At 41.5% G+C, this 15074-nt stretch overlaps 1 protein-coding gene and 1 long non-coding RNA gene across 2 annotated transcripts in view; one reads left to right on the forward strand and one right to left on the reverse strand.

Moving 5' to 3' along the window:
* The window catches only part of LOC120061692 (FYVE, RhoGEF and PH domain-containing protein 1-like), a 36103-nt gene extending 30322 nt beyond the window's left edge, over window positions 1–5781 (forward strand). The window contains exon 6 of the mRNA XM_039011586.1: window positions 5776–5781. Coding sequence (XP_038867514.1) covers window positions 5776–5781 — 6 coding nt within the window. The remainder of the gene's footprint in view (window positions 1–5775) is intronic.
* A 109-nt stretch (window positions 5782–5890) lies between these two features.
* LOC120061463 lies at window positions 5891–9283 on the reverse strand. Its single transcript, XR_005478334.1, has 3 exons — window positions 9257–9283; window positions 8973–9105; window positions 5891–5964 (listed from the first exon to the last, which is right to left on the reverse strand). It is a non-coding gene; the product is annotated as an uncharacterized LOC120061463 (long non-coding RNA).
* Between the last annotated feature and the right edge of the window lie 5791 nt (window positions 9284–15074).

The following is a 15074-nucleotide window of genomic DNA, read 5'->3' on the forward strand; positions in this document are numbered from 1 at the left end:
CAGTAGTCTAATGTTATAGAAGAGAGGACCAGAACAGTAGTCTAATGTTATAGAAGAGAGGACCAGAACAGTAGTCTGTTATAGAAGAGAGGACCAGAACAGTAGTCTAATGGTATAGAAGAGAGGACCAGAACAGTAGTCTAATGTTATAGTAGAGAGGACCAGAACAGTAGTCTGATGTTATAGAAGAGAGGACCAGAACAGTAGTCTGTTATAGAAGAGAGGACCAGAACAGTAGTCTAATGTTATAGAAGAGAGGACCAGAACAGTAGTCTGTTATAGAAGAGAGGACCAGAACAGTAGTCTAATGTTATAGAAGAGAGGACCAGAACAGTAATCTAATGTTATAGAAGAGAGGACCAGAACAGTAGTCTGTTATAGAAGAGAGGACCAGAACAGTAGTCTAATGTTATAGAAGAGAGGACCAGAACAGTAGTCTGTTATAGAAGAGAGGACCAGAACAGTAGTCCAATGTTATAGAAGAGAGGACCAGAACAGTAGTCTAATGTTATAGAAGAGAGGACCAGAACAGTAGTCTGTTATAGAAGAGAGGACCAGAACAGTAGTCTAATGTTATAGAAGAGAGGACCAGAACAGTAGTCTAATGTTATAGAAGAGAGGACCAGAACAGTAGTCTAATGTTATAGAAGAGAGGACCAGAACAGTAGTCTAATGTTATAGAAGAGAGGACCAGAACAGTAGTCTGATGTTATAGAAGAGAGGACCAGAACAGTAGTCTGATGTTATAGAAGAGAGGACCAGAACAGTAGTCTGGTATAGAAGAGAGGACCAGAACAGTAGTCTGTTATAGAAGAGAGGACCAGAACAGTAGTCTGATGTTATAGAAGAGAGGCCCAGAACAGTAGTCTGTTATAGAAGAGAGGACTAGAACAGTAGTCTAATGTTATAGAAGAGAGGACCAGAACAGTAGTCTAATGTTATAGAAGAGAGGACCAGAACAGTAGTCTAATGTTATAGAAGAGAGGACCAGAACAGTAGTCTGATGTTATAGAAGAGAGGACCAGAACGGTAGTCTGTTATAGAAGAGAGGACCAGAACAGTAGTCTAATGTTATAGAAGAGAGGACCAGAACAGTAGTCTGTTATAGAAGAGAGGACCAGAACAGTAGTCTAATGTTATAGAAGAGAGGACCAGAACGGTAGTCTAATGTTATAGAAGAGAGGACCAGAACAGTAGTCTGTTATAGAAGAGAGGACCAGAACAGTAGTCTAATGTTATAGAAGAGAGGACCAGAACGGTAGTCTAATGTTATAGAAGAGAGGACCAGAACAGTAGTCTGTTATAGAAGAGAGGACCAGAACAGTAGTCTAATGTTATAGAAGAGAGGACCAGAACAGTAGTCTAATGTTATAGAAGAGAGGACCAGAACAGTAGTCTGATGTTATAGAAGAGAGGACTAGAACAGTAGTCTAATGTTATAGAAGAGAGGACCAGAACAGTAGTCTAATGTTATAGAAGAGAGGACCAGAACAGTAGTCTAATGTTATAGAAGAGAGGACCAGAACAGTAGTCTAATGTTATAGAAGAGAGGACCAGAACGGTAGTCTAATGTTATAGAAGAGAGGACCAGAACAGTAGTCTGTTATAGAAGAGAGGACCAGAACAGTAGTCTAATGTTATAGAAGAGAGGACCAGAACAGTAGTCTAATGTTATAGTAGAGAGGACCAGAACAGTAGTCTGATGTTATAGAAGAGAGGACCAGAACAGTAGTCTAATGTTATAGAAGAGAGGACCAGAACAGTAGTCTAATGTTATAGAAGAGAGGACCAGAACAGTAGTCTAATGTTATAGAAGAGAGGACCAGAACAGTAGTCTAATGTTATAGAAGAGAGGACCAGAACAGTAGTCTGTTATAGAAGAGAGGGCCAGAACAGTAGTCTAATGTTATAGAAGAGAGGACCAGAACAGTAGTCTGTTATAGAAGAGAGGACCAGAACAGTAGTCTAATGGTATAGAAGAGAGGACCAGAACAGTAGTCTGTTATAGAAGAGAGGACCAGAACAGTAGTCTGTTATAGAAGAGAGGACCAGAACAGTAGTCTGTTATAGAAGAGAGGACCAGAACAGTAGTCTAATGTTATAGAAGAGAGGACCAGAACAGTAGTCTAATGTTATAGAAGAGAGGACCAGAACAGTAGTCTATGTTATAGAAGAGAGGACCAGAACAGTAGTCTGTTATAGAAGAGAGGACCAGAACAGTAGTCTGTTATAGAAGAGAGGACCAGAACAGTAGTCTGTTATAGAAGAGAGGACCAGAACAGTAGTCTGTTATAGAAGAGAGGACCAGAACAGTAGTCTAATGTTATAGAAGAGAGGACCAGAACAGTAGTCTAATGTTATAGAAGAGAGGACCAGAACAGTAGTCTGTTATAGAAGAGAGGACCAGAACAGTAGTCTAATGTTATAGAAGAGAGGACCAGAACAGTAGTCTGTTATAGAAGAGAGGACCAGAACAGTAGTCTAATGGTATAGAAGAGAGGACCAGAACAGTAGTCTGTTATAGAAGAGAGGACTAGAACAGTAGTCTAATGTTATAGAAGAGAGGACCAGAACAGTAGTCTGTTATAGAAGAGAGGACCAGAACAGTAGTCTAATGTTATAGAAGAGAGGCCCAGAACAGTAGTCTAATGTTATAGAAGAGAGGACCAGAACAGTAGTCTAATGTTATAGTAGAGAGGACCAGAACAGTAGTCTGTTATAGAAGAGAGGACCAGAACAGTAGTCTGTTATAGAAGAGAGGACCAGAACAGTAGTCTAATGTTATAGAAGAGAGGACCAGAACAGTAGTCTGTTATAGTAGAGAGGACCAGAACAGTAGACTAATGTTATAGAAGAGAGGACCAGAACAGTAGTCTGTTATAGAAGAGAGGACTAGAACAGTAGTCTGTTATAGAAGAGAGGACCAGAACAGTAGTCTGATGTTATAGAAGAGAGGACCAGAACAGTAGTCTGTTATAGAAGAGAGGACCAGAACAGTAGTCTGTTATAGAAGAGATGACTAGAACAGTAGTCTGTTATAGAAGAGAGGACCAGAACAGTAGTCTGTTATAGAAGAGATGACTAGAACAGTAGTCTGTTATAGAAGAGATGACTAGAACAGTAGTCTGTTATAGAAGAGATGACTAGAACAGTAGTCTGTTATAGAAGAGATGACTAGAACAGTAGTCTGTTATAGAAGAGATGACTAGAACAGTAGTCTGTTATAGAAGAGATGACTAGAACAGTAGTCTGTTATAGAAGAGATGACTAGAACAGTAGTCTGTTATAGAAGAGAGGACCAGAACAGTAGTCTGTTATAGAAGAGATGACTAGAACAGTAGTCTGTTATAGAAGAGATGACTAGAACAGTAGTCTGTTATAGAAGAGATGACTAGAACAGTAGTCTGTTATAGAAGAGAGGACCAGAACAGTAGTCTAATGTTATAGAAGAGAGGACCAGAACAGTAGTCTGTTATAGTAGAGAGGACCAGAACAGTAGTCTAATGTTATAGAAGAGAGGACCAGAACAGTAGTCTAATGTTATAGAAGAGAGGACCAGAACGGTAGTCTAATGGTATAGAAGAGAGGACCAGAACAGTAGTCTGTTATAGAAGAGAGGACCAGAACAGTAGTCTAATGTTATAGAAGAGAGGACCAGAACAGTAGTCTAATGTTATAGAAGAGAGGACCAGAACGGTAGTCTAATGGTATAGAAGAGAGGACCAGAACAGTAGTCTAATGTTATAGAAGAGAGGACCAGAACAGTAGTCTGTTATAGAAGAGAGGACCAGAACAGTAGTCTAATGTTATAGTAGAGAGGACCAGAACAGTAGTCTAATGTTATAGAAGAGAGGACCAGAACAGTAGTCTAATGTTATAGAAGAGAGGACCAGAACAGTAGTCTAATGTTCTAGAAGAGAGGACCAGAACAGTAGTCTAATGTTATAGAAGAGAGGACCAGAACAGTAGTCTAATGTTCTAGAAGAGAGGACCAGAACAGTAGTCTAATGTTATAGAAGAGAGGACCAGAACAGTAGTCTGTTATAGAAGAGAGGACCAGAACAGTAGTCTGTTATAGAAGAGAGGACCAGAACAGTAGTCTGTTATAGAAGAGAGGACCAGAACAGTAGTCTGTTATAGAAGAGAGGACCAGAACAGTAGTCTAATGTTATAGAAGAGAGGACCAGAACAGTAGTCTGTTATAGAAGAGAGGACCAGAACAGTAGTCTGTTATAGAAGAGAGGACCAGAACAGTAGTCTGTTATAGAAGAGAGGACCAGAACAGTAGTCTAATGTTATAGAAGAGAGGACCAGAACAGTAGTCTAATGTTATAGAAGAGAGGACCAGAACAGTAGTCTAATGTTATAGAAGAGAGGACCAGAACAGTAGTCTAATGTTATAGAAGAGAGGCCCAGAACAGTAGTCTGTTATAGAAGAGAGGACCAGAACAGTAGTCTGTTATAGAAGAGATGACTAGAACAGTAGTCTAATGTTATAGAAGAGAGGACCAGAACAGTAGTCTGATGTTAATATAAAATTACCTGTAGGTTTATAACCTCTCATATAGTCTAATATAATATTAACTGTAGGTTTATAACCTCTCATATAGTCTAATATAATATTAACTGTAGGTTTATAACCTCTCATATAGTCTAATATAATATTAACTGTAGGTTTATAACCTCTCATATAGTCTAATATAATATTAACTATAGGTTTATAACCTCTCATACAGTCTAATATAATATTAAGTGTAGGTTTATAACCTCTCACATAGTCTAATATAATATTAACTATAGGTTTATAACCTCTCATATAGTCTAATATAATATTACCTGTAGGTTTATAACCTCTCATATAGTCTAATATAATATTAACTATAGGTTTATAACCTCTCATAGAGTCTAATATAATATTAACTCTAGGTTTATAACCTCTCATAGAGTCTAATATAATATTAACTGTAGGTCTATAACCTCTCACATAGTCTAATATAATATTAACTATAGGTTTATAACCTCTCACATAGTCTAATATAATATTAACTATAGGTTTATAACCTCTCATATAGTCTAATATAATATTAACTGTAGGTTTATAACCTCTCATATAGTCTAATATAATATTAAGTGTAGGTTTATAACCTCTCATATAGTCTAATATAATATGAACTATAGGTCTATAACCTCTCATAGAGTCTAATATAATATTAATTGTAGGTTTATAACCTCTCATATAGTATAATATAATATTAACTGTAGGTTTATAACCTCTCATATAGTCTAATATAATATTACCTGTAGGTTTATAACCTCTCATATAGTCTAATATAATATTACCTGTAGGTTTATAACCTCTCACATAGTCTAATATAATATTAACTGTAGGTTTATAACCTCTCATATAGTCTAATATAATATTAAGTGTAGGTTTATAACCTCTCATAGAGTCTAATATAATATTACCTATAGGTTTATAACTTCCCAACCGTGGGCCAGCCCCCAAGCAATTCGAGTTCTAGCCAATGAGCTTCAACCCCTCACCATTTGAAATGACAGCTAGCAAGATGCACGCACAACAGAGTGAGAGAGAAAGCAATGGGCGTGGTGCACATACTCGTGTCTGAACATACGTGACATAGTACACCATTTTCGGGGACCACTTTTGGCTGTGAGCCCTATTTTGAGAACTACTGACTAAAAAGTATTCAAAAGTACCAGAGAATCCTCTTTAATACAATAATTTTTAATATTGAATTGTGTCTAATTCTTCAGCATTAGACCGTTGACAATCTGGTCACATGTACATAACATCATGACTTGATTGGAAACGTACGTGTCCACAGGCTTGTCAGTGGTGGCGTCTCTTGTGATGGAGTTGAACGGCCCTGGCACTTCATACACAGAGTCACCTCCTTCTCCCGGATCGGAGTGGGGGCACGCTTCCCCAGGCTCATTACAGTTCTGAGAGAGAGAGAGGCCAGAGAGAGGAAGAGAGACGAGGAAGAGAGAGACAGAAGACAGACAGAGAGAGACAGAGACAGAGACAGGAGACAGAGACAGAGACAGAGACGAGAGACAGAGAGAGACGAGAGAGACAGGGGAGAGACAGAGAGAGAGGAGAGAGAGAGAGAGAGAGAGAGAGACGACGAGGACAGACAGACAGACAGACGACAGACAGACACAGACAGACAGACAGACAGAAGAACCAAGACAGACAGACAGACGGACAGAGAGAGACAGAGACAGAGACAAGACGAGACAGAGAAGAACAGAGAGAGAGAGCGAGAGAGAGACAGAGACAGAGACAGAGAGAGAGAGACATAGACAGAGACAGAGACAGAGACAGAGAGAGAAAGAGAGAGACAGGGACAGAGAGAGACAGAGACACGAGAGAGAGAGAGAGAGAGAGAGAGAGAGAGAGAGAGAGAGAGAGAGAGAGAGAGAGAGAGAGCGAGAGAAGAGGAGAGAGAGAGAGAGACGAGAAGAGAGAGAGAGACAGAGACAGAGAGAGAGACAGGAGAAATACAATATGATGATCACAGATGGGGCATTTCAGAAGCTAAAGAGTTGAATTGAATAGTGTTAATAAGGAAGGGGTTATGCTGGGGTTAGAGGCTAGGGGCTAGGGGTTAGGGTTAGAGCCTAGGGGCTAGGGTTAGAGGCTAGGGGCTAGGGGCTAGGGGTTAGAGCTAGGGGCTAGGGGTTAGGGTTAGGCTAGGGGCTAGGGGTTAGAGCCTAGGGGCTAGGGGTTAGGCCTAGGGGCTAGGGGTTAGGTTAGAGGCTAGGGGCTAGGGGTTAGAGGCTAGGGCTAGGGGTTGAGCTAGGGGCTAGGGTTGGGTTAGAGCCTAGGGGACTAGGGGTTAGGGGTTAGAGCCTAGGCCTAGGGGTTAGAGTCTAGGGGCTAGGGTTAGGGGTTAGAGCCTAGGGACTAGGGTTAGAGGCTAGGGCTAGGGTAGAGCCTAGGGGCTAGGGGTTAGAGCCTAGGGGCTAGGGTTAGAGCCTAGGGCTAGGGTTAGAGCTAGGGCTAGGGTTAGAGCCTAGGGCTAGGGGTTAGAGGCTAGGGCTAGGGGTTAGAGCCTAGGGGCTAGGGTTGAACCTAGGGCCTAGGGGTTATGCTGGGGTTAGGGCTAGGGACTAGGGGTTAGAGTCTAGGGGCTAGGGGTTAGAGTCTAGGGGCTAGGGGTTAGAACCTAGGGCCTAGGGTTATGCTGGGGTTAGAGGCTAGGGACTAGGGTTGAGTCTAGAGGGGTTAGGGTTAGAGTCTAGGGCTAGGGTGTTTAGTCTAGGGGCTAGGGTTTAGAGCCTAGGGCTAGGGTTAGAGTCTAGGGCTAGGGGTTAGAACCTAGGGCCTAGGGTTATGCTGGGTTAGAGGCTTAGGGACTAGGGGTTAGAGTCTAGGGGCTAGGGGTTGAGTCTAGGGGCTAGGGTTTAGTCTAGGGCTAGGTTTAGAGCCTAGGGGCTAGGGGTTAGAGTCTAGGGCTAGGGGTTATGCTGGGGTTTGAACCTAGGGACTAGGAGTTTATGCTAGGGTTTAGAGTCTAGGGCCTAGGGGTTTATGCTGGGTTAGAGCCTAGGAGCTAGGGGTTAGAACCTAGGGCCTAGGGTTATGCTGGGGTTAGAGGCTAGGCCTAGGGGTTATGCTGGGTTAGAACCTAGGAACTACGGGTTATGCTGGGGTTAGAGTCTAGGGCTAGGGTTATGCTGGGGTTAGAGGCTAGGGCCTAGGGGTTATGCTGGGTTAGAACCTAGGAACTACGGGTTATGCTGGGTTAGAGCCTAGGGACTAGAGTTTTGCTGGGGTTAGAGCTAGGGATTAGGGGTTATGCTGGGGTTAGAACCTAGGGGCTAGGGTTATACGGGGTTAGAGCCTAGGGGCTAGGGTGTATGCTGGGGTTAGAGCCTAGGAGCTAGGGGTTAGAGTCTAGGGGCTAGGGTTATGCTGGGGTTAGGGCCTAGGGGCTAGTGTCTAGGGGCTAGGGTATGCTGGGTTAGGGGCTAGGGGTTATGCTGGGGTTAGAGTCTTGAAGCTAGGGTATGCTGGGTTAGAACCCTAGGGGCTAGGGGTTAGAGTCAAGGGGCTAGGGTTTGCTGGGTTAGAGGCTAGGGACTAGGAGTTAGAGTCTAGGGGTTATGCTGGGTTTAGAGCCTAGGGCCTAGGGATTATGCTGGGGTTAGAGGCTAGGGCCTAAGGGCTATGCTGGGTTATAGTCTAGAGCCCAGGGGTTATGCTGGGGTTAGAGGCTAGGGCCTAGGGATTATGCTGGGGTTAGAGGCTAGGGCCTAGGGCCTAGGGGTTATGCTGGGGTTAGAGCCTAGGGGTTATGCTGGGGTTAGAGCCTAGGTGCTAGGGGTTAGAGGCTAGGCCTAGGGGTTATGCTGGGGTTAGACCTAGGGGCTAGGGGTTATGCGGGGTTAGTGGCTAGGGGCTAGGGGTTTGAGCCTAGGGGCTAGGGTTTATGCTGGGGTTAGAGCCTAGAAGCTAGGGTTATGCTGGAGTTAAGCCTAGGGGCTAGGGGTTAGAGCCTAGAGGCTAGGGGTTATGCTGGAGTTAGAGGCTAGGGGTTATGCTGGAGTTAGAGCCTAGAGGCTAGGGTTATGCTGGGGTTGTGCTAGGGCTAGGGGGAGAGGTGTAGTTCTAGGGTTAGGGGTTGTATTGTATCTTACAGGTGAGTTGGAGGGGTTAGGGGTTGTATTGTATCTTACAGGTGAGTTGGAGGGGTTAGGGGCTAGGGGCTAGGGGTTGTATTGGTATCTTACAGGTGAGTTGGAGAGGCTAAGAGTTAGGGGTTGTATTGTATCTTACAGGTGAGTTGGAGGGGTTAGGGGCTGGGCTAGGGCTAGGGTAGGGGGGGTTGTATTGTATCTTACAGGTGAGTTGGAGGGGTTGGGTTAGGGACTAGGGTTGTATTGTATCTTACAGGTGAGTTGGAGGGTTAGTGTTAGGGACTAGTGGTTGTATTGTATCTTACAGGTGAGTTGGGAGGAGTGTAGTCCTCGTCTCGGAGAGAACAGTTGAGATGGTGGAACGTCGCAAGCGTCTGTTCATGTCTTTGGATGGTGGCCTGGATAGCTTGGATCCAATCTCTCTTCTCTTCTTCAGTCCTACTCACAATAAACAAATGGCTTGGAGTTAAATATAATTGCAATTCATTGTAAAATTGTGTCCGTTGCTAAAAGCAGAGATTCTTTTTTTTAAAGTAACTACTCAAAAGCCTCTAATTCAAGATAGAGGAAGAGAATCCGCTGCCCTCACCTGGCCTGCAGCTCTAGTGATCGTTGTTTCCGACACCAGAAAGGTCCTGGGCACGTTAACACTGCTGCTCTCCTTCAGCTCCATCCATCCACATCAATCCTGCTCTCACCCCAAACTTCTGACCAATCAACTCAGCTTAGGAACGCAGTACAATAACCTATCATTGACTGCAGAGAGAGAGAGGGGGGGAGACAGAGAGAGAGAGGGAGAGAGAGAAATAGAGAGAGAGCGAGAGAGAGGTGAAGAGTGGGAGGGAGCGAGAGAGAAAGAGGTGGGGGAAGAGGTATTGAGAGAGGGGTGAAGAAAGAGAGAGAGAGAGCAAGAGAGGGGGAAAGGGAGAGTAAGAGAGAGCGAGAGAGAGGGAGAGGGAGGGAGAGTGGGAGGGAGGGAGGGAGCAAGAGAGAGGTGGGTGAAGAAGGAGAGAGAGAGTGGGGAGAGAGAGAGCGAGAGAGAGAGAGAGGAGAGAGATAGTGGGAGAGTGCGAAAGAGCGAGAGAGAGAGAGAGGGAAGGGAAAGAAGAGAGAGGAAGAGAGGAGAGAGAGAACAGAGGGAAGAGAGAGAGAGAGAGAGAGAGAGAGAGAGAGAGAGAAGAGAGAGAGAGAGAGAGAGAGAGAGAGAGAGAGAGAGAGGGAGGAGAGAGAAGAGAGAGAGAGAGAGGGGAAAGAAAGAGAGAGAGAGAGAGAGAGAGAGAGAGAGAGAGAGAGAGAGAGAGAGAGAGAGAGAGAGAGAGAGAGAGAGAGAGAGAGAGAGAAGGAAAGAGAGAGAGGAAAGAGAGAGGAAGAAGAGAGGGAGAGAGAGAGGGGGAAAGAGAGAGAGACAGAGAGACAGAGAGAGAGAGAGAGAGAGAGAGAGATTTTTTACATTTTAGATTCACAACATAAATCACAACATGATTTCAAGCAGTGAACAGTGTTCGCACCAACGTATCAACAGTTAAGCCATTTTCACACTCCCACTGTTACAATGACTCATTCACCAGGATGAGGTATCTGTCCTGTGAGGTGTGTGTGTGTGTGTGTGTGTGTGTGTGTGTGTGTGTGTGTGTGTGTGTGTGTGTGTGTGTCACTCACCAGGATGAGGTATCTGTCCTGTGAGGTGCCGTTCTTGGCCGACAGTTTGAGGATGTGTCCCTCCTTGATGAGTTCGTTAGTAGGGTTAACGATGTCCTCCTCTCCTCCCAGCAACTCATACACCTTCAGCAGTTTACGCATACGCTCCTGTATGATACACACACAGGATGTCAAGGTGCTGAGCAAGGTGAACAAAAACCTTTGCACAATGCACGTTCATCTACAGATGTGGGATCGGAATTTGATCACTCGTTTTTTTTTTTGCTGAGAATTTTCCTGCTCAGCAGGAGCAGGAAAATGCAAACTTGTAGTGTATTTGAATTTAAAAAATGTTTCGAGCGTTTCTAATTTCCACTTTGAAATGACAGACTTGATTTGCTATAATGAAAAATGTATCAACTTCTACAAGAATGTCCATGAATTATAATCCACATAATAAATCACATTTTCTGTTGCTGCTGTAGAAAACTGTCTCAAATTAAGATCCTACATCCATATACTAACAACTTAACACAGGTGTGTAGGAGAATCAAAACCTGAAATAGACTAGTGTATAGTTGGAAATAAACATTAAATAAAGTAATTCAGTCACAGGTACACTCACTGCTTGAAATCACACGGTACTCTGAGTCTTATTCAAATTCATTCAGATATATTGGCTGAGAAAATACTGTTGAAGGAGAACACTATGCAGAATATGCTGAAGGAGAACACTATGCAGAATATACTGTTGAAGGAGAACACTATGCAGAATATACTGTTGAAGGAGAACACTATGCAGAATATACTGTTGAAGGAAAACTATGCAGAATATACTGTTGAAGGAGAACACTATGCAGAATATACTGTTGAAGGAGAACACTATCAGAATATCTGTTGAGGAGAACACTATGCGAATATACTGTTGAAGAGAACACTATGCAAATATACTGTTGAAGGAAACACTATGCAGAATATACTGTTGAGGGAACCACTATGCAGAATATACTGTTGAAGGAGACACTATGCAGAATATACTGAAGGAGAACACTAGTAGAATATACTGTTGAAGGAGAACTATGCAGAATATATGTGAAGGAGACACTATGCAGAATATCTGTTGAAGGAGAACACTATGCAGAATATACTGTTGAAGGAGAACACTATGCAGAATATCACTGTTGAAGGAGACACTATGCAAATACTGAAGGAGAACACTATGCAGAATATACTGTTGAAGGAGAACACTATGCAGAATATACTGTTGAAGGAGAACACTATGCAGAATATACTGTTGAAGGAGAACACTATGCAGAATATACTGTTGAAGGAGAATACTATACAGAATATACTGTTGAAGGAGAACACTATTCAGAATATACTGTTAGGAGAACACTATGCAGAATATACTGTTGAAGGAGAACACTATGCGAATTACTGTTGAAGGAGAACACTAGTCAGAATATACTGTTGAGGAGAACACTATGCAATATCTGTAAGAGAACACTATGCAGATATTGTGAAGAGAATACTATGCAGAATATACTGTTGAAGGAGAACACTATGCAGAATATACTGTTGAAGGAGAACACTATGCAGAATATACTGTTGAAGGAGAACACTATGCAGAATATACTGTTGAAGGAGAACACTATGCAGAATATACTGTTGAAGGAGAACACTATGCAGAATATACTGTTGAAGGAGAACACTATGCAGAATATACTGTTGAAGGAGAACACTATGCAGAATATACTGAAGGAGAACACTATGATATACTGAAGGAGAACACTATGCAGAATTACGTTGAAGGAGACACTATGCGAATATACTGTTGAAGGAGAACACTATGCAGAATATACTGTTGAGGAGAACACTATGCAGAATATACTGTTGAAGGAGGAACTATCAGAATATCGTTGAAGGAGAACACTATGCAGAATATACTGTTGAAGGAGAACACTATGCAGAATACTGTTGAAGGAGAACACTATGCAGAATATACTGTTGAAGGAGACACTATGCAGAATATACTGTTAGGAGAACACTATGCAGAATATACTGTTTTGAAGGAGAACACTATGCAGAATATACTGTTGAAGGAGACACTATGCAAATATACTGAAGGAGAACACTATGCAGAATACTGTTGAAGGAACACTAGCAGAATATACTGAAGGAGAACACTATGCAGAATATACTGTTGAAGGAGAACACTATGCAGAATATACTGTTGAAGGAGAACACTATGCAGAATATACTGTTGAAGGAGAACACTATGCAGAATAACTGTTGAAGGAGAACACTATGCAGAATATCTGTTGAAGGAGAACACTATGCAGATATACTGTTGAAGGGACACTATCAGAATATACTGTGAAGGAGAACACTATGCTATATACTGTTGAAGGAGACACACTGCAGAATATACTGATGAGGAAACACAATATGCAGAATATACTGTTGAAGGAGAACACTATGCAGAATATACTGTTGAAGGAGAACCTATGCGAATATACTGTTGAAGGAGAACACTTGCAAAATACTGTTGAAGGAGAAAACTATGCAGAATTACTGTTGAAGGAGAACATATGCGAATATACTGTTGAGGAACACTATGCAGAATATACTGAAGGAGAACACTATGCAGAATATACTGTTGAAGGAGAACACTATGCAGAATATACTGTTGAAGGAGAACACTATGCAGAATATACTGTTGAAGGAGGACACTATGCAGAATATACTGAAGGAGAACACTATGCAGAATATACTGAAGGAGAACACTATGCAGAATATACTGTTGAAGGAGAACACTATGCAGAATATACTGTTGAAGGAGAACACTATGCAGAATATACTGAAGGGAGCCACTATGCAGAATATACTGAAGGAGAACACTATGCAGAATATACTTTGAAGGAGAACACTATGCAGAATATACTGTTGAAGAGAAACTATGCAGAATTACTGTTGAGGAGACACTATGCAGAATATACTGAAGGAGAACACTATGCAGAATATACTGTTGAAGGAGAACACTATGCAGAATATACTGAAGGAGAACACTATGCAGAATATACTGAAGGAGAACACTATGCAGAATATACTGTTGAAGGAGAACACTATGCAGAATATACTGTTGAAGGAGAACACTATGCAGAATATACTGAAGGAGAACACTATGCAGAATATACTGTTGAAGGAGAACACTATGCAGAATATACTGTTGAAGGAGAAACACTATGCAGAATATACTGTTGAAGAGAACACTATGCAGAATATACTGTTGAAGGAGAACACTATGCAGAATATACTGTTGAGGAAACACTATGCAGAATATACTGTTGAAGGAGAAACACTATGCAGAATATACTGTTGAAGGAGAACACTATGCAGAATATACTGTTGAAGGAGAACATATGCAGAATATACTGAAGGAGAACACTATGCAGAATATCGTTGAAGGAGAACACTATGCAGAATATACTGTTGAAGGAGAACACATGCAGAATATACTGTTGAAGGAGAATACTATGCAGAATATACTGAAGGAGAACACTATGCAGAATATACTGTTGAAGGAGAACACTATGCAGAATATACTGTTGAAGGAGAACACTATGCAGAATATACTGAAGGAGAATACTATGCAGAATATGCCGCAGCTACAGTATTTGGTGAAAAATTATGTGTGTGTGTGAGACAAAGTGAACCCAACCCTAACCCCTTTAAATATAGAACATATGCTGTAGGTTACAGTGAGAGACAGCAGAACGATTTTTTTGCCTATAATTTCCGACATTTTCATAGGCTATTTGTGAGTCAACTTGTCTATAATTAGATCCATGCAGCTTCTCTTCTGTCATTACTTGTTTCCCTAGAAGACTAAATAAATCCCTGCTCACCAGAATGATGTCATAAATGGATAGAATGAATGATGTCATAAATGGATAGAATGAATGATGTCATAAATGGATAGAATGAATGATGTCATAAATGGATAGAATGAATGATGTCAGTAAAGTTTGTCTTCTCTTTCCTCTTTTCATCTCTGCTTCTCTCGCGCATCAAAAATGCTTAGGGACCGGGGAGGGAAAAAATGACATCAATTTGACCGGTTTTAAGGAAAATAAAAGCTGTTAAAATGACCTAAAATGTTTTTGATAATATTTCATTTTGTTTTGGATGCATATTTTATGTGGTTGAAATACTATCACCTTTTATGACACTGATAAAGATAGCACCTTTACAGAGTGACTGTAAAGTATTTCAACTGTGATTGAAATACTATCAGTTTTTATGACACTGATAAAGATAGCACCTTTACAACTGTGATTGAAATACTATCAGTTTTTATGATGCTGATAAAGATAGCACCTTTACAGACGGTCCCTAACTGTGATTGAAATACTATCAGTTTTTATGATGCTGATAAAGATAGCACCTTTACAGACGGTCCCTAACTGTGATTGAAATACTATCAGTTTTTATGATGCTGATAAAAATAGCACCTTTACAGACGGTCCCTAATGGCGCATTCATTCTCTCAAGATGCTGAATGAAAGAAATCATATTTCTCCTCTCCTGTTCCCCAAATCAAAATGTGCATTTGATGTATAATTCTACTGCATGAAATGCTTAAATCTGTTAATTATTTCTGCGTTAAATAGGCTATGTGACAGGTTATAAACCTACACTTAATATTATATTAGACTATATGAGAGGTTATAAACCTATAGGTAATATTATATTAGACTCTATGAGAG

The sequence above is a fragment of the Salvelinus namaycush genome, chromosome 16 (genome assembly GCF_016432855.1).
Source record: "Salvelinus namaycush isolate Seneca chromosome 16, SaNama_1.0, whole genome shotgun sequence".
Taxonomy (NCBI): Eukaryota; Metazoa; Chordata; class Actinopteri; order Salmoniformes; family Salmonidae; genus Salvelinus; species Salvelinus namaycush.